Source organism: Haliotis rubra, unplaced genomic scaffold, assembly GCF_003918875.1.
Source record: "Haliotis rubra isolate DU_JTF1 unplaced genomic scaffold, ASM391887v1 Scf2, whole genome shotgun sequence".
Classification (NCBI taxonomy): Eukaryota; Metazoa; Mollusca; class Gastropoda; order Lepetellida; family Haliotidae; genus Haliotis; species Haliotis rubra.
Window position 1 is genome coordinate 619,286 of NW_025766002.1, and position 20,032 is coordinate 639,317.

General features: G+C 39.7%; 1 protein-coding gene across 1 annotated transcript; it reads right to left on the reverse strand.

Annotated features, from left to right (window-relative positions):
* Nucleotides 1-771: 771 nt before the first annotated feature.
* Nucleotides 772-10,915, reverse strand: LOC124275290 (neuroligin-4, X-linked-like). Its single transcript, XM_046710774.1, has 10 exons — nucleotides 10,679-10,915; nucleotides 10,072-10,223; nucleotides 9,297-9,444; nucleotides 8,752-8,937; nucleotides 8,369-8,574; nucleotides 6,867-7,017; nucleotides 6,361-6,533; nucleotides 5,130-5,265; nucleotides 2,426-2,582; nucleotides 772-1,196 (listed from the first exon to the last, which is right to left on the reverse strand). Exons 1-10 carry the CDS (start codon nucleotides 10,842-10,844, stop codon nucleotides 947-949), a joined length of 1,725 nt encoding a protein of 574 aa, XP_046566730.1. The 5' UTR covers nucleotides 10,845-10,915; the 3' UTR covers nucleotides 772-946.
* Between the last annotated feature and the right edge of the window lie 9,117 nt (nucleotides 10,916-20,032).

Below are 20,032 nucleotides of genomic sequence, written 5' to 3' on the forward strand. Positions count from 1 at the left end.
TTAAATGATTCACAATGCATCGACTCGACCCTGGTACACGTAACGCTTTGATATAATAGAGTTACCAGACCCTTACTTACAGCGGCAGGACAGTCGTGGCGACTAAAACTGCACGACGCGTTTGCAAAGAAAAGTGGCGTTTGGTCATATGATCTAAAGTCCACACACTAGAGTGTAACGAATATGTAAGATAACACAATGAATTGGATGAAACAGCTGTTTATTACAGTTGATGCGAGGTTGTAGGTTCTAACACCGTTATCTAAAGCACACAGAGTGTAACGAATAAAAGATAACACATGAGATAAATACATTTTCGAGGTTGATTTGTATAAACCATTTTCCTAAACACAATTATCGATTTGAGTACTCGCACATAGCATTCATTAATCCGGGAAGGAGTCCTCTTGCAGGTTACGAAAAAGGACAAGGTCAATCGCTAACATACCTTTCGTCACTTTTACGCGATATAGGTGTATAAATTCCTTTATCGTTTTACTGTTATTCATTTCATTGAGGCGTGATCGAAAATCCCATGTGGGGCTGATCCCAGGGGCTTGTATTGCTGAAACTAATACGTCTTGGGTCCAACACTCGTTCACTGATAGCCATCTACATATAAATAAGTACTTTATGATGATAAACGTAGGATGATTCTGGTGAGTAAAATGGGAATTCCCCCGACTATAAGTAGCATTTCCATACACAAGTAGCATTCGCCGACACTGCCTAGAGATGGAAGTAGTCCGCTTCGATGGACGTGGCTTAATGTTTTTACATTCGTTGCGAAATGAACGCAATAACACCTGGCTCTTTTAGCTAACTAGAATGCAGGAATTATCCAATATTCTGTTTGAAAACGATTTAATGAAACAGGCCTGGGACTGGATCGCCATGTCCAAATGACGCATGGACTTCCTTGGCCTGCCAGACCACACAACGTAACTTACTGAAGAGACAACGAAATGAGTGCCACTACAAGTACGATCAATGGGATTTGACTGTCCATCGAGGCTGAATTGGGGAAGATAACCTGCTCATTTATAATATTAGGAATATCATTGTTCCAAAACATCATGTCATTCGGTCGAAGGTCAGACTTCATTACAGAACTGGAGTCAAGGTAAAGATATCTTCTGTCAAAGGCTGTGAATGGCTCCCATATGACCCCGCCAACTTCAGTAGGTGTGGGGTTCCTGAAACGGTTAAGTGAATGTTTCTTTTACGCCGGCGTCTGAAATTTCAAGACATATCAAACGCGCTGCCGGGCGAAAGAAAGTACACACTTGTGTTTGATCATTCTTAAAACAATGAAACAAACAATAATTGTTATTTGATCGTGATGTATTTTATAAAGGCATTACAGTAGCACCTTACTCTGCAGTGTTTGGGCAACTGTTTTCAATGCTCGTAACGGTTTGATAGAGTTTGTGATATTGTGTGTAATACCTTTTTTCCAATATAAATGTTCTTTTGCCCGGACTGACTGACTGACTGAGTATGGTTTTACGCCGCTTTTAGCAATATTCCAGCAAAATATCACGGCGGGGAACACCAGCAATGGGCTTCACAAGTTGTACCCATGTGGGGAATCGAACCCGGGCCTTCGGCGTGACGAGCGAACGCTTTAACCACTAGACTACCCCACCGCCCCCTTTTGCCCAGGAGGTTTGGGAGGTTGCACCGATCTACGTCCTCAAAGTACAAACATTCACCTTTGTCACAAAATGATGTCCCAAGAATGTCAACAGTTTCCTGGTATGACAAGCATGGGACAGTGTTAAGCTATATTCTGCCCCCGATTCTCAAAGGCAATAGTTTGTAAAGTGCGTGAGTAGAGCTCTGGCAAGAGTTTATTTCTGCTAAAAGTTGAATGGAATAGAATAACATTCTTGGAGTGTCACTAGCTTGAAACTCACACAATCTTCTCAGGGATATAGAGGAACTATACTTCCGCCGTCCGTGGCGACTGCCACTATGACGGTGATGTCGAAAAAGGCACTAATGTATCAGAATCAACCAACATCTTTAAGTGAATGTCTAGTTCGTAACCACACCCTTTAAACACATCCATGACCCAATTTGAAATACTTGATGATTCGGTTTCGCTGTGGGGAACATAGAGATCACTAATTCACACTGTCTTCTCTGAGGGAACATAGAACACTTACCCGGTGTTCTATGAGGGAACATAGAACACTTAGACCGTGTTCTATGAGGGAACATAGAACACTTACACCGTGTTCTATGAGGGAACATAGAACACTAAGACCGTGTTCAATGAGGAAACAGAGATCGGTAACTCACACCGTCTTCTATAAAGGGAACACGCCTCATGAAGTCAGCGTCTTCCATTTAGGAAATGCCAGTGTGTTGTAACCATGGAAATGAATATGTTCAGGAAACAATGAAGGACAGAACGTACCCGTATAGGATAAAATTGAGGGTCATGTTCATGACGACTCGACTGAACTCCTTGTCTGCTTCAGTCCATTTCCAAGTCCATCTCCAGCTGTAACCCCCTGGCCCCATAATAGGCACGCCGAACGTGTACAGGAGAAGTCCAATATTGTGGCTTGTACCTATATGTGGGGTGGACATTAGATCTCGCTTAGGTGAAAACAAATTGACGTAAATATAACACGTTAACGCTGGAGAATTACCAGTTTCGACTATCTGCCGCAACAGTGTAAACAGTGAAATGGTGATGGCGACCATGTCGAGGCAACTCTGAAAATCAGTGACGACACCGTGTGTTCCAGAATAAATAATATTTAAATACACTTTCAGCGACATTGACACAACGATCTAACTTTGTAGATGAATAGGTCCAGGAACCTGATGCTCAGTATAGATAATACAGAGTCGATCGCAAATCTTCCCCACATATTATATGAAAAGGGTCGGGAACTTATGTAGATAATACAATATAGATATAGATAATACAAGGCTGATCAAGAATATATCTCACATTGTACATGAGTAGGGTGAGAAACTTGATGCTCAATATAGATAATACAAGGTTGATTAAGAATATATCTCACATTGTATATGAATAGGGTGGGGAACTTGATGCTCACTAAACATATTGTAAGGCTGATCAAGAATATATCTCACATTGTATATGAATAGGGTGAGGAACTTGATGCTCACTATACATATAGTAAGGCTGATCAAGAATATATCTCACATTGTACATGAATAGGGTGGGGAACTTGATGCTCACTATATAGATATAGTAAGGCTGATCAAGAATATATCTCACATTGTACATGAATAGGGTGGGGAACTTGATGCTCACTATACATATTAGTAAGGCTGATCAAGAATATATCTCACATTGTATATGAATAGGGTGAGGAACTTGATGCTCACTATATACATAATACAGGCTGATCAAGAATATATCTACATTGTATATGAATAGGGTGAGGAACTTATGCTCACTATACATATAGTAAGGCTGATCAAGAATATATCTCACATTGTATATGAATAGGGTGAGGAACTTGATGCTCAATATATACATATTGTAAGGCTGATCAAGAATATATCTCACATTGTACATGAATAGGGTGAGGAACTTGATGCCCACTAAACATATTGTAAGGCTGATCAAGAATATATCTCACATTGTATATGAATAGGGTGGGGAACTTGATGCTCACTATACATATAGTAAGGCTGATCAAGAATATATCTCACATTGTATATGAATAGGGTGAGGAACTTGATGCCCACTAAACATATTGTAAGGCTGATCAAGAATATATCTCACATTGTATATGAATAGGGTGAGGAACTTGATGCTCAATATAGATATATTGTAAGGCTGATCAAGAATATATCTCACATACATTATATATGAATAGGGTGAGGAACTTGATGCCCACTATACATATTGTAAGGCTGATCAAGAATATATCTCACATTGTACATGAATAGGGTGAGGAACTTGATGCTCACTATATATATATATATGTAAGGCTGATCAAGAATATATCTCACATTGTATATGAATAGGGTGAGGAACTTGATGCTCTTGATGCTATACATATAGTAAGAGCTGATCAAGAAATATATCTCACATTGTATATGAATAGGGTGAGGAACTTGATGCCCACTAAACATATTGTAAGGCTGATCAAGAATATATCTCACATTGTACATGAATAGGGTGAGGAACTTGATGCTCACTATACATATTGTAAGGCTGATCAAGAATATATCTCACATTGTACATGAATAGGGTGAGGAACTTGATGCCCACTAAACATATTGTAAGGCTGATCAAGAATATATCTCACATTGTACATGAATAGGGTGAGGAACTTGATGCTCACTATACATTGTGTAAGGCTGATCAAGAATATATCTCACATTGTACATGAATAGGGTGAGGAACTTGATGCTCACTATACATATTGTAAGGCTGATCAAGAATATATCTCACATTGTACATGAATAGGGTGTGGGAACTTGATGCTCACTATACATATAGATTATACAAGGCTGATCAAGAATATATCTCACATTGTACATGAATAGGGTGAGGAACTTGATGCTCACTATACATATAGTAAGGCTGATCAAGAATATATCTCACATTGTACATGAATAGGGTGAGGAACTTGATGCTCACTATACATATTGTAAGGCTGATCAAGAATATATCTCACATTGTACATGAATAGGGTGAGGAACTTGATGCTCACTATACATATTGTAAGGCTGATCAAGAATATATCTCACATTGTATATGAATAGGGTGAGGAACTTGATGCTCACTATACATATTGTAAGGCTGATCAAGAATACGTCGCACTCACGAATAAAAAGAAGTTGTTATCCATAAAGTGTGTTCTATATTGATCAAGAATATATCTCACATTGTACGTGAATAGGGTGAGGAACTTGATGCTCAGTATACAGAATGCAGGGCCGATTGTACATTAATAAGGGATACAAAACATGTCCTCCTTTGTTTATGAATACCCTGTTGATATACAGCGATTGGTATATTTTGGTCAGGTTTGTTTGTCTATACTGGCCATCTGCGTAAGTTCTACAAGGCCGCCCTATGAACAAGTTCCACAAGTTCCAGCGAACCAGGACTACTGGGAACTCACCTTGCCACTGCGGGTCAGAGTTGTTGGCCGGTCTGTGAGCCAGCCGGTAGAAGTATAGTGACCTTCTGCCTGGTCGACTTGTCAGAAGCTCGCTCTCCAAAATGGCAGGCGCCGTAAAATAATAGTCGGTCAGAAACTAGAAAAAAGGCATGAGTATGAATATTAGCTCTGTTATGATCTGTCTGAACTGTTTCTGAAGCTAACTTCTGAGTTTAGTTTCAGGAGGGAGTCAAACGACCTCGCCTGTACTTTACACTTATGTTCTGCAATCTGTGTGTTATTACGTGCCTTTTATAGTACAATATATGCAGAATGAGAATGAAGTATTTGCGCTTACGCCGACCTCTGACAATCTGACAACCAACTGATCCTACCAGGCTGTCGACACAAAGTATACTATTACATTGGACAACCTGAATATTGAATTATCCCACCAATGTATCGACACCAAGTATACTATCACATTGGCAACTCTGAATATTGAATTATCCTACCAATGTTCCCACATCGACATAACATTGGACGCCCTGGCAACCAACTGTTCCCACCAGTTTATCCACTTCAAGTACACTTACATTGACATAAGGACGCCCTGACAACCAACTGTTCCCACCAGTTTATCCACTTCAAGTACACTAACATTGACATAGGACGCCCTGACAACCAACTGTTCCCACCAGTTTATCCACTTCAAGTACACTTACATTGACATAGGACGCCCTGACAACCAACTGTTCCCACCAGTTTATACACTTCAAGTCCAGTTTGTACATTTACATTGACATAGGACGCCCTAACAACCAACTGTTCCCACCAGTTTATACACTTCAAAGTACACTTACATTGACATAGGACGCCCTGACATAGGACAATTTATACACTTCCCTTGACATAGGACAACCAACCAATTTTACACTTCAAGTACACACTTACCAGTTTATACACTTCAAGTTTATACACTTCAAGTACACTTACATTGACATAGGACGCCCTGGCAACCAACTGTTCCCACCAGTTTATACACTTCAAGTACACTTACATTGACATAGGACGCCCTGACAACCAACTATTCCCACCAATTTATACACTTCAAGTACACTTACATTGACATAGGACGCCCTGACAACCAATTGTTCCCACCAGTTTATACACTTCAAGTACACTTACATTGACATAGGACGCCCTGACAACCAACTATTCCCACCAGTTTATACACTTCAAGTACACTTACATTGACATAGGACGCCCTGATAGCCAAAGGATCCATCCAATACTTCAAGTACGCTTTCACCATAGCCATCGATACGGTGTACGTGTATTCGGGATATTCCTTAGAGGCAAAGTCAAAGATCTTGTCCCTGAAGACGCTGGCGTTTACTCCGTCGTTTGATCCGGGCAGTGCAGCTATGTCAGATATCAAAATTTCAATTATTGAAAGATTTAGACAGTACATTCCCGCAAAGTTTCAAGATTTTCAAGATTTTGGTCATTTTCCATGTGTATGAATGTAAAACTGTCAGATACGTTTAGTTACGGCAGAAAGTAGAACGCCCACATGTAATTGGGAAAATAAGACATGCTAAGAGAATGCAAATAATTCAGTCAGGAATAAATCAAGCAAACAAACAAATTAACTGTAATTTTTTATGCAAACACGTCGCCAAATAATTACGAGGTATTTTGAATGTTACATTGTTGGTTATGCTTCCAACTTCCACTTCACCCATACAGGCTCACCAACAGATCTGGAACTTTCATCTTTGTTAACTCCGATCATGACCGGGACATTGGCTGTCTGACCCCTGTCAACCAGGGCCCGGGGGTAGTCTGGGAGAAAGCCGTACAGCGTCTCAATAACCGGGGACCAGGTTAGTCTTCTTGGGGGACGCTGAAAGTGGGAACCAGGAATAATAAAATCCTCATCTTTAGAGATTTTAGAATGTATTCAACGTCTGTGACTGTGGGGGCGTATTAGAGACAGTTTTTTATTCACATCTTCGTAGATGATATTGCCGTCTACGTAGATGACATATACTAGATAATTCGATACTAGATGATACCTTCTCCCTAAGTAGATAATAATGTCATATATACATAATTTGAAGATGATATCAACTACGTAGGTGTCCACGAAGAGTATCATCTACGTAGGTGTCCACGTAATTGTATCATCTACGTAGATGATACTCACATCCACGTAGATGATATCAATCCACATCCACGTAGATGATACTCACATCCACGTAGATGATACTCACATCCACGTAGATGATACTCACACCTACGTAGTTGATACTTAAATTATGTATATATGACATTATTATCTACTTACGGAGAAGGTATCATCTAGTATAGAATTATCGAGTTGGTATTTTCTCGAGTAATCGACAATACTTCCCGGTCAGTTTTACATAACCTCTGGCTTAATAAATAATGTATGACTTTTTTTACTTTCATCCTTGATGTGCCTTTATTGCGGTACCATCAGCACATTCAGGGAAGTACCTCTTCATTTGCATATGTCAGAGTTTAGTTCAATAACACTTTTTGGTTGTTTATAACGCTGACACTTGAATTGATTTCAGTTGCGAAAAGACCAAATGAAAATAAGCGACCCACACACTACCAGATATCACCTTCCTAGAAGTTAAGTATCATCTACGTAGACGATAACAAAAATTACACAATGGTACTCATATGCTTCCATGTGTGTTTGAGCTTCTATATGACCCTATGTTAATGACATGCGTCATGCGGTACAAAACTTGCCATGACTGACTAATAGTCAGAATATCACAGATTCTATAAGTTTCCTTATTACATGAATGGGTGACATTTTAATATTGACCAAAAAACGGTCAGACGCGAAAACTCGAAGCTACCCGGGCCAGGAGAATTGCACATCAGATGGACATCTTGAGATGACACTCCTTTCTCCATAAAGTAGTGACGCCAAACACGTGACGAATTTACGTACAATGTATTGTGCTACCTCTAAAATGCGGAAGGTCTAAAAATGCATATCACTGACTATTTCAATTTCTATTGGAACTGTTTATCCGAGTCATGAACTACAAATAATACAAGCTTGTGTTTCCTGTAAAATTAAATCATGAATTGCCTTAGATCAACAAAACATTTTGTCAATTTCAGAATTGTATACAAAACGTCATCGTTCTACAATATTTTGCAGAAATCTTAGATTAATAATTTGCGTATAAATACCCAACATTACCAACCATAACATTTCTGCCGGCGTTAACGATGTCGTCTGCGCTGACCCCTCGTAGACAGGCAACCACAGTTTCGGAACTTGAACCGGTACAGTTGACCTCGCTAGCCAAGGTGAAGGCCACGTCTCTTGGAGACACATTATCGCGAGCGCTTGCCGCCGCCCAGTCAGCTAGGCTACTTCCGCTCTGAGCAATAACCTTGTGGAACAATCCTATAAATACACAACGTATAGAGTTACATTTCGAATTGACCTTGACCAATACAAAATAAATTTTGTAATAATGTATATGCAGGTAAATTTCGATATTTCGAAGCCAATCCGCGACGCAGTTAATAAATAAGAGTAGATAATATCTCAGTTAAAGAAGGTCAACGTAACGTCATCTACCCCTGGACAGTGGAGACAACAGATGGAGGGACACGCTAGCAGATCCGGCGCTGTAGCCCATGATTGTGACGTCACCAGGGTTACCACCGAATTTGGCAATATTGTCCCTGATCCAGGTCAAGGCCATCACCTGGTCCATCATGCCAAAATTTCCCGGGGCAGCAGCGTCTTCAGTAGACAGAAAGCCTGGAACACACATAGAGGATCTTTCATCGTTAGATACTCACTCACTCATCCTTTCACTCACTCACCCATCCTTTCACTTACTCACTCACTCGTAGGGTTTCTTTCATCGTTAGATACTCACTCACTCATCCTTTCACTCCCTTACTCATCATTTCACTCACTCACTCATCCTTTCACTCACTCACTCACTCGTAGGGTTTCTTTCATCGTCAGATACTCACTCACTCATTCTTTCATGCACTCACTCCAATTTGAGATGCAGACATTATTCTCGGTTAATCACTGCAATTTATCATATTAATCATAATACACTGGATACAAACGGGGTTCAGAACTGGTAACCGTGTGAATTTGTTCACCTAGGACGTTGAGTCTGTAGTTTATGGTCACCATGACAACGTCCCTGACAGCCAACATGGATGGATCGAAGAAAGAACCAGATCCGGTCAAAAATGTTCCACCATGGATGAATACCATGACAGGGAGAGTAGGCACGGATGTGGATCTCTACAACACAAAGTAATGAGTGAGTGAGTGAAACCTTAATGGCGCTTCGAGCAATAACTTCACCTATATGTCTCAAGTTAGTATGAGGAACCCCAAGATGCAAGTCACCTACTTTCACCACTTTGTTAACCCACGAAGAACTGCAGGTGAATCACCCCGCAGCACATCCAGACATGACTCTGATATCTTGGTACAGAGAGTAGACGACACTATGCACAGTGCTTGAGGAGCAGCAATTTAGACATTATGTGCACTGTATCGAATCAGGGATTTTTAACAATATTTGACCGCCAACATAACGGTGTGTGACTGTATTTATCATAATAATGTGGGGCGATGGGGTAGTCAGGTGGTTAAAGCGTTCGCCCGTCACGCCAAAGTTCCGTGTTAGACTCCCCACATTGGTACAATGTGTGAAGCCCATTTCTGGTGTCCCCCCAAAGTGATATTGCTGGAATGGGAATATTGCTGAAAGCGGCGTATTCACTCACTCACTCATAATAACGTACACATGTATGCAGTAATTTCATACATACCATTATTTACCCTGATGTGACCTATGGCCTTTCTTAAAAGCAAACAAATGAAATGCAATTGAAACCAATGTAAATAATCCACCAGACATACTGTGTACACATTCAAGTAAAGGCAGTCTTCATCCATCGTCACATTGAACTGTGGCTTGAGGTTCCATTGAGGACATGCTGGTCCGTACCATGTGGCGTCCCGAGGCCCCTCCCAGGTACTCGGAGAGACGGGCCGTTGGAACCTCCTCTCGCCTACATGAATAAGTAAACACGCTGAGTAAACACGCTGACACACACAAACGTAATGGATATGTTTGTGTTTAGAATCACCTTGCATCGGTCGTATGGATAAAATGACTGCTATAGGCCTTTTTGCTGGACGTATGGATAAAATGCATTCAACAGATCCGTTGTTTTATGTTTGGTAAAAAATGACTGTAAGAGGCCATTTTGCTGGACGTATGGCTAAAACGACTGCAAGAGGCTCTTTTCTGGACGTATGGCTAAAACGACTGCATACATTTTGTCGGAAGTATGTGTAAATTGACTGCAAGAAGCCTTTTTGAAAAGATTTTAATTTTAATTTATGAAACAGTCCATGGCAAGCGTTATATCTTCCAACTGCCTTTCAGTTATCTTAATAAGGCAAACCTGTGCTGGTTGGTGGGTCATTGCTGTGAATGACTATCACGATCACGGCGACCTACCGACAGGAGGCTCTGCAAATGGGACACCCAGATAAACTTCCAAATCCTTGTCTTCAACACGGGTTAAACGTCCACGCAAAGTTCCTTCATTCACGGTCACAAACACATCCTGACAGGCCACTGAATAAAATCCTAAAATCAAGGAAATGTAGACGCCTGGATCCATTTTATCACCGCACGGTTGTTAGCGTCCTGGCCCTGAAAGCGTTCTGAATATCAACTCTGCTAGGTAGGGCCCTTGACTTAACCCAGTAACCCAGACTGTCTTGTACCTGACCAACCATCCCTCGCTCACTCGGTCAATCACACAAGCGGTTTATATTTCGGGGGTAATACAAATAGTTACTGTCCTATCCTTGAAAACGATTTTTACCCTGAAAAAATAATGTTTCGAGAAATATTCCACGGAATAAAAAAAAAGATGATATTTTTTTCAGCAATCACCTCGTAAAATTGGTTTAAAATACGACAATGTACGTAAAATGAGTGCATTATGAATTTCAAAGTCTCAGAGTGAGTGAGTATGATTTTACGCCGCTTTTAGCAATGTTCCAGCAATATCAAGGCGGGGGACAGTGGTATGGTGCCAGCACATTTCCGAGGTGACGCAACATTATGACCTCGGAAATGTGCTGGCGCTACATGACCTTAGGCCCGAAGCCGACTGAAAACCACTCGGACCCACAGCTTTTGTTTTCTGCAGGTCCTTATGGCCGACAGCTTTTTCATCCCCAATAACTAATAGTATTAGTTCCATATTAAATATAGGGCCTACACAATCTGATGAGGACCCACAACGTTATATGGTTCTGGGCCTGCAGCTTTTCAGGGTTAAGAGCAAACACTGCGCGCCCGAGAGTGTTTGTTTGGCATAACAATGGAGTCGGTAAATTACAATTACACAGGGTTGCTGAAAAGCATATGTAGAGGTGACCAAAAGGCATGAAAGCTTGCTTGTTTACAGTTTCAGAATGCTGTAAATTCTGTCGTTGTTTGGTAGTAGTGTATCTATATATTTCTTGTTGTAAAGGTTTGAAATTAGGTTTGATTTTCTTAATTGTACATCTGTACAGCATAGATTTTGTTATAAGAATATTGGAATCAAAGGGTTATTATTCATATAATCCAAATAATACATTCTCTTCATTGAATTCGATGTTTCCTTCAGTATATTTTGCAAGCCATGCTGAAAGTTGTCTCCATATGATTGTGGCATAATTGACAGGCATTTAAACATGTACAATGGTTTCAAATGAATCATTACATAGAGAGCATGCTGGGGATTCAACGTTTCCCATCTTAAATAACAAGTTATTGGTACTCAATATATTATGAATGATTTACAGTTGAAACCATCTTAATTCACTACTTTGTGTACATCGGTTTGCCATAAGATTAATATTCTTCCACTCTGTATCAGTGTACTCTTTTTGAAAATAATCTTCCCATTTCAAGAGTGTTTTGGACTTTGTAAAACTTCTATTCTGAATGGGCCTAGAATTAGGTTCGATACAAGGATTGGTGTTGTATGAAAAGGATGACACTGATTTGTTCACTCTCTTAGAAGTCAAAATGTCTGTTTTGATATTATATCTTTTTACAAAGTTTTTATAATCATATCTTCTTCCATCATCATCGATCATGTCTCTACAATATGTTACACCTTTTTATGCCACTGCTGTAGATAAATAGTTTCACTCCCAGTTCTAATAGCATGGTTATACCAAATAGATTTTGACATTATGTCTTCATCACTTCTGTTTTCACCTTTATCAGAGCAGTGCAAGTATGTTAGCCATGAGGAGAGTACTCTTCGATATAATGAAACATGGTTCCGGGGACTATAGTAAAAATTGTGAAAAACTTGCCTACATTCATCAACATCATCTTTAGATTAGTCGCAGCTGTATGGGACTCATGTTAACTTAATTTTGTCATATTTCACTGAAAATCTCACTCACTATATGCATTTACCTCATATTCCTATCATCTTGATAATATATATATTATCATAGGTGATTTTACATTGTACTTTTCTCATGTACCACCGTTGGCGGGTTCTTTTGAGAATCTACAAACGGTGAACTGTGAACTGTGAACTGTTAAATTGGAATCTGCTAAATATAGTACATTCAAATCTATGATATATTCTGAGGTGAGGTGAGGTGAGGTGAAATTGGGTTTAACGTCGTGCTTGAGAATATTTCGCTCATATGACGACGTGCATGCGTGTGTATGTGTATGTGTGGCTGCTTGTACTAGCCCAGACTTAAGCTGGTTTTATAGTGCTAGCTCACTGAGATACCATGACGCAGTGAAACATGAATACCCCACTCAGACACATTATACTGACTCCGAGCCGACCAGTCCTTGTTGTACCCATTAATGCCGAGCGCCAGGCAGGGACCAACAAGTACCATATTTTAACGTCTTTTGGTATGACATATATTCTGAGACCAGCTTTGTCCAGATGACATTGCTATAGATTCATCTCCTAATCCATCTCAGTTTTTCTGCAGCAATAACAGTGTTTACATCAGGAACACTGATACCATCACACTTAGGTGGTAACTGCTGATATTTCTTTGGATACTATCAATTTTACCCTTCCAAATGAATTGATAACACTTCTTTTGAAAAATGTTCACTGTTTTTAAGAGGGACTAGGAATACTACTAAACAAATGGTTCATATGGTGGTTTATTTCAGAAAAGTAATATAGGCCATAGGCCCAGGTTACACTTTGAGAATTACAGAGTGAGAAAATATGTTATAATGAAGACTGTCTCAGTAACATAGCTTGATATATATATGCCGATAAATGTTTTAAGATGCTTGCATTTGATGATTGCAGAAGCGTATTAAATTTTTGGATTGTTGGATATTCATAAAGTGTAAAGGTATACACAGTCGCCGCAATACTTGATATTTATTACAAATAAGTAAGAAGTGATATTCATCTTCTATATATGGCAATTTACAGATATTACATAATCTGTCATTTCTAGCCTCACCAATATACCTGCCAGTTTCTATTCGTAGTTTATGAGACCCCGATCTAAACTGAGCAAGCGCACGTCTATGTTTAAAATAGCTAACTATGAAGATATAAGATTCAACACCGAACATAGATTTTAACAACGTGTATCCAAATGTTTTTGTGCCTTTTATTAGTGCAGAATGCCAGTCCTGTTGATACGAAACTTTGAGTCTACCAAGAAATTCATTTAAAAATAGCGTTTCACTTCGAACCATCTGTTCTTGCCAAACAAATCCAAATCCATAGACTTCTAATATATGCTTTATCCTAGATGCCCAGCTCCTGCAACCATTACTTTCCATTTGTACAAGCATGTTATAACATTTCTTTACATATGGCTCATTTGACATTTTCAATATTTTACACCAATATTTGATAGACCTGTTGATGGTATAAATATACAATGGATATCTTCCACATTCGCCTCGCACAACATGCGCTGATACAAAGGATTTAATTCCTAGAAATCGTTTACAAGCTGCTACATGTATAACTTCTATTTCGTTAACAACATTCAGTCCCCATATTTCTGCACCGTATAATAAAATTGGACAAACTTTGGTGTCGAAAAACTTAAAGAACAAGTGAAAAGGTAAGGGCTTAAACATTGACAGTGATCTAAAAATACCAAATAAAACTTGCTTAGCCTACAGACATACATTTTCTATGTGTTTGGTCCATACTAATGACCTGCTGAATACAATACCTAGATATTTGTACCAGGAAACACATTCTATTTGTACACCATTATAGAACCATTTTTCATACTTCGACAATCTTCCACCTTTCTTAAAGACTATTACCTTTGTTTTTTTCATATTTACCGTCAAACAATTCCCAGAACAAAATATCTTTAGGACATCAAGTCTTTTCTGTAAACCAAACACTGTATCAGAGATAAACATAACATCATCAGCAAATAACAGAAGAAATAACTGTACAAGTTCAGGATGAAGCTGAATTCCTGGTACGCAACATGCTTCGATTTCATAAGCTAGTTCATTGATAAGAATAGAAAAAAGAAGAGGGCTTAGGATACACCCTTGTCGTAGACCCAATGGACAATCAAAACATGTTGATAAATTATTATTAAATTTGACACACGCTTTAACACTTGCATAGAGGGCTTGGATTGATTTAAGCATTTTGCTGCCTTCTCCTCTTAGCCTTAAAATATTCCACAGTTTTGTCCTATTCACGAAGTCGAAGGCTTTGGAAAAGTCTATGAAACATGCATACCTCTCTTTTTTGAGAGATAGCGTTCAATAATGGACTGTAGGATAAAAATGTTATCAATAGTACTGTAACCTTTGCGAAACCCCGCTTGCGATTCAACGATTTTTTCATAGCAAGAGCACCAAAATGTTAGTCTATTATTCAGAATATGTATGTACAGCTTGCTGAAGATACTTGTAATTGATATACCTCTGTAATTGTTAACTACACTAGTGTCCCCTTTTTTATGTATAGGTACAATAAGACCCATACACCACGATTCTGGAAAATACGCTCGATCAAACAGAACATTGAATAGCAACTGAATAGGGAACTAAAATACATGTATCCTGTGAGGACTTAAAAAATTCTGCTATGATATGATCAGGCCCAGCACTCTTGGACGATTTTAGTTCTGTAATCGCTGCACAGATCTCATCTCTTGTAATAGGAGCGTCAAGTATACCAGGGCTGTCTTGATCTATCTTTTCTTCAATATCATGATCGATAGAATGTAAATCGACATTAAATGTATCCGTATGTTTAAATATGGTTTTGAAATGTGTATACCACCAGTCCATTGTTATGTTGGGAATAGAATTCTTAGATGAAGAAAGCCTGCACATGGTGTTCCAGAACAATTTTGAGTTATTCAGATTTGTAAGTAATTTATCTTTTACAGATCCGTAGTAATGTCTTTTTTTAGATCTTAAAGTACAATTGTACTTGTTTCTGGCGTGTACATACTTTCGTAGCGATGCTCCATCGTTAAAATGCCTAAAACACCCCAGAAGTCTGTCTTTCTCATGTCTTAGAAATGTGCACTCTTTGTCAAACCAAGGTTGTGAATTTTGTCTATTTATGCCATGTTTGCGTTTCATACACTGTGTTGCTTGACATATTGCATTTGTAAGAAATGTTACTGCGTTGTTAATATCTGAAAGAACGTTATCACAAAAGCTTTCAAGCAATCTAGATATATCAGGTGAAAGTAAATTCTCCCTGAATTGGCCGACCTTGTCCACATCCCACTTAAATCTAAACTTCGCACCCTCGCCACGTGCACTCTGTGTTACATTACCATCCTCGCTTAGAGTGGCGTGTATGCCACGTGACTGAAACGTACATCGTACAGGTAAATGATCAGACTCAGAATTCGTGACACAATGTGAATAAAGAACTTGAAGTGATAATAAAGTCAATGACACGTGTACCCACTGCTGAAACAAAAGTATATTCACCAACACCTGCATCTGAACCAAATCTTCCATTCATGATAATGAGATTGAAGTAAATACAGAGCTGTAGCAATGAACGCCCGTATTTGTTTATCACCATGTCACGCGAATGACGTGATATATTACGGGTATCGTGTATATATGAGCAATGGTCTAAACCAACATGACTCGAAATATCATGTAGAATGTAATCCAACTCTATACCTGTTCTTGCATTAAAATCCCCACCTAGTAGTACATCTACATTGCCAAGCTCTTGAATTATGTCAAGGAATGATTCTTGTAAAATACGTATACCGCACTTAGTGGGCTTGTTGTTATACCATGGAGAACTTTCTGGGTGTATGTACACACAAGCCATAAGCGTATCCTTATTTGTACAGAGCATAGATTTGTCAAACACAATAAAAATTGCATTCTCAGTACATTTGTGTAACTTAATGAACTTCTGTATACTCCTTCTAACTAACACTAGAATGCCGCCTGATAGTCTTCCTGCATTGGATAGTTTCACTGCTGGAACACTATAAACATACTCAGGAAATCTCTTCAAGAGATGTATGATCATGCCAGGTCTCAGTGAGTCCCACAATGTCATGGTGTGCTAGGAAGGATAAGACGACATTATCACACACCTTAGAATACAGTCCATTAATGTTCCAAAAAAGGAAACTAATACAAGATTCCGCCTGGGCGGGGCCACGCCCCTATCTGTTATCATTCTGCCCACCCTTCCTATGGGCTCGTAGTCGAGGGCGAGTTTTGGTATCGCTCTGTCTGACTGGCCAGCAGACGATTCATCAGCGTCCTTGATGATAAGCTTGCCGTTCTTATAATAACCGAATTTGTTTTCACTTTTCAGTTTCTGTAAAGTTTCTCTCTGTTTCTTTGTAAGGTCGTTAGAGATCCCATACCAAATACATTTCAGTTTATGTCTCAGACTGACCGCCCATGACTTATCTTCTGGGTACATAAACTTCACTATCATGGGTCTAGGTGATCTTTTACCTGTTGAGCCCAGGCGATGTGCTGCTACGATAGTATCAGGTGTGAGTGGTGAGTCCTCTTCTCCGGCTGTGTCGTTGAGTATATCGCAAACATACTTCTTACATACGAGAGAAGTCTCGTTCTCCTTCTCTGACATACCGTAGATGATCGCGTTATTTCTTCTGCTGTACTGCTCCTGTCTGTCGATTTCACTAGTAAGCGCGTCAATCTGCTGTAGTAGGCCTGTTCTATTGTCGGGGTTTAACAACTCGGTTACGTCTTCCAGGTGATCTAGGCGGTTAGCAACTTCAACAATGTCACATTGTATTATGTCCTGCTGATGTTGAATATTGTTCATATCTCGTTGCACCTCAGCTAGGGTCGTATTAATTCTCCCATCTTTAGTTCATCTATTTCTTTCTTCATGTCAATCTTATATGATTTAATTCTGATAATATTTCCTTTTGAATAACCATAACTCTTTCTTCACCTGTAGGCCCTGGGTTGAGTTCAACATCTTCACATAATGCAACATGACTGGTCCACACTGACAATTGCAGAATGTTACCCACTTGTTGTCTCATATTTTCGGGGTTACTACAATGTGCATATTCAGTACACACAAGTCTGATAAAAACTGTGCTTATATCAGCAGAGTATCTGACAAACTGTGTTTCCAACACATACAATACTGAGCAGCACACACATGGTAACAAAAATTCTGTACCTGAGCTCAAGTCCACTGCTCCATGTCGTTGATCCATTGTAATGGCTGACGCCTCGTCCCCCACCGTGTGAGGCAGGTTGACGGAACATCCAATCCGTGCTCTCCAAACTTCTGTAGAAATGCCCATTTTGCTAACTTGGTATCTTTACAACTTATACATACATCTGGGCAGTATTGACCCTGGTTAATGCAGAAACATGTTATTATTCTTAAAACCTCTCAGACAACAAACACTGCCCGACTTCCTCACTCAGGGGAGATAATTGTCTCAGGTTATGGTTTGGAAGTAGTAGTGACTTCAATACAACATTTCTACCCAAGGGTGTTAGGGTTCTTTTCGTCCACATTGCCATTTCCTTTTCAATTTTCTCAAAGTTTTTGTTATAATTCAATTCTGTCATATTATCTAAATCAACATCAAATTCTATACCAAGTAGTTTAAACTGAGTCTGTGACCAGTTATTCATCCGCCTCGTATACTGACTGACTGACTGACTGAGTTTAGTTTTACGCCGCTTTTAGCAATATTCCAACAATATCACGGCGGTGGACACTAGAAATGGGCTTCACACATGTGCCCATGTGAGGAATCGAACCCGGGTCTTCGGCGTGACGAGCCATTGCTTTAACCACTAGGCTACACACACCCCACCCCCACCCCGTATACACTCGCTTTCGACGTATTAGTGTTGTGTTGTAAAATGTTGTTGGCTACTACGTCTGACCCCCTGAAGACTGTCGTTATTCTAGAATGGAAACCAATTCTAAAATGGTGAAACAAAAACATCGATACTACGCCGAAATCGAACTCATAGTGTGGGTATTTCTCGTTACTTACGCTACTGGTGACTTTAATAGTTTTACGACATCCCACCCCACTCATCGAGCGCAGCAGCCCTCGGGACAATTGTCAACCCAACAGGTATGACAGACAGACAGGCAGATATAGTTTATTAACAGTGTCACGTGAACGAGTACATGAGCCAATAAGCCTTATGAGACACTATAATGCCGCTCCAGGGACTACTTCCTGACATGGATCATATACCCGATCAACAGGAGGCCGAGGTATTGGTTGACATTGATGGATGATGGAATGGCATATGGTTGACGAGTGTTCGTGATTACATGTAGCATACGCAACTGTTCTCTGTCAAAAGTGTCGTAACTGGCGTTTGGGTGGTAGTAAACCCTACCCCAGTTACCTATTAATTATGGTCGTTCCACATTGTTCGGGGAGATGGTAGCTCTGGCGCTCCACTCGCTTGGTCCGTTGCAGGATGCTAAGTCAAGGAGTGAGGGTTCGGACGACCGTGACTCCTAATTAACCACATAACATTCATGTACTGGCACACATACATTCAAAGATAAACGCAACATCAAGTTTATACTCACATAGTTTTTACTCTGTCTCAGTCCATCTCTATAAGTACAACTTCAATATCAGACAGGGCAGGTTCGTACCACACGGGGCAACTGAGTGGCGTGGACTGGCTTCCGTCAATAAGAAGCGCGCACCACTCGCTCAGTGCCCAACAATGTTTCAACTAATCGTTTTGATTCGGTTAGCCTGTATCCGACCTTGCACTCATGAATATTACGATTGGAAAAGTACCGGTAAGAATCGTTCGGTCACTCTTTTAAAGGTCACATAAACCCTAGGGGTAAAATACATAAATCACTAACTCGCATCGTTATAAATGAAACCCCGTCATTAAAACTACTCATTTCGACCTTTAATTGACTTAAATCGACCTTTTTGACAACAGTGCACAATTCTCACCCGCGAACGAAATTTCAACCAATCAGAGCGGCGCGACTCTGTGACGTCATATGAGGAATAGCTTGGAGGGCCTGTGCAGAATTCATCTACATTTTAGGGGTTAAATTATCTTGTTTACAGGCTTGTATAAACCTGAAATCGTGACAATTGTTGTGGAAAATGAAAGCTATATGTTCTCACAATCTACTGTCATTTAATTTTGTCTCATGCTTTGCCTAGTTTCCGAGTTACAACTTGTTTTCATAGACGATTCTGTCAAAATCGATTGGTGTCGTTAGGCCCTATTTGTATAATGACTGATCAAATTGATCCCATTTCTGTGTTTTTTTACCTCGATATTTAATCATGTCATGTAAAATCTGTT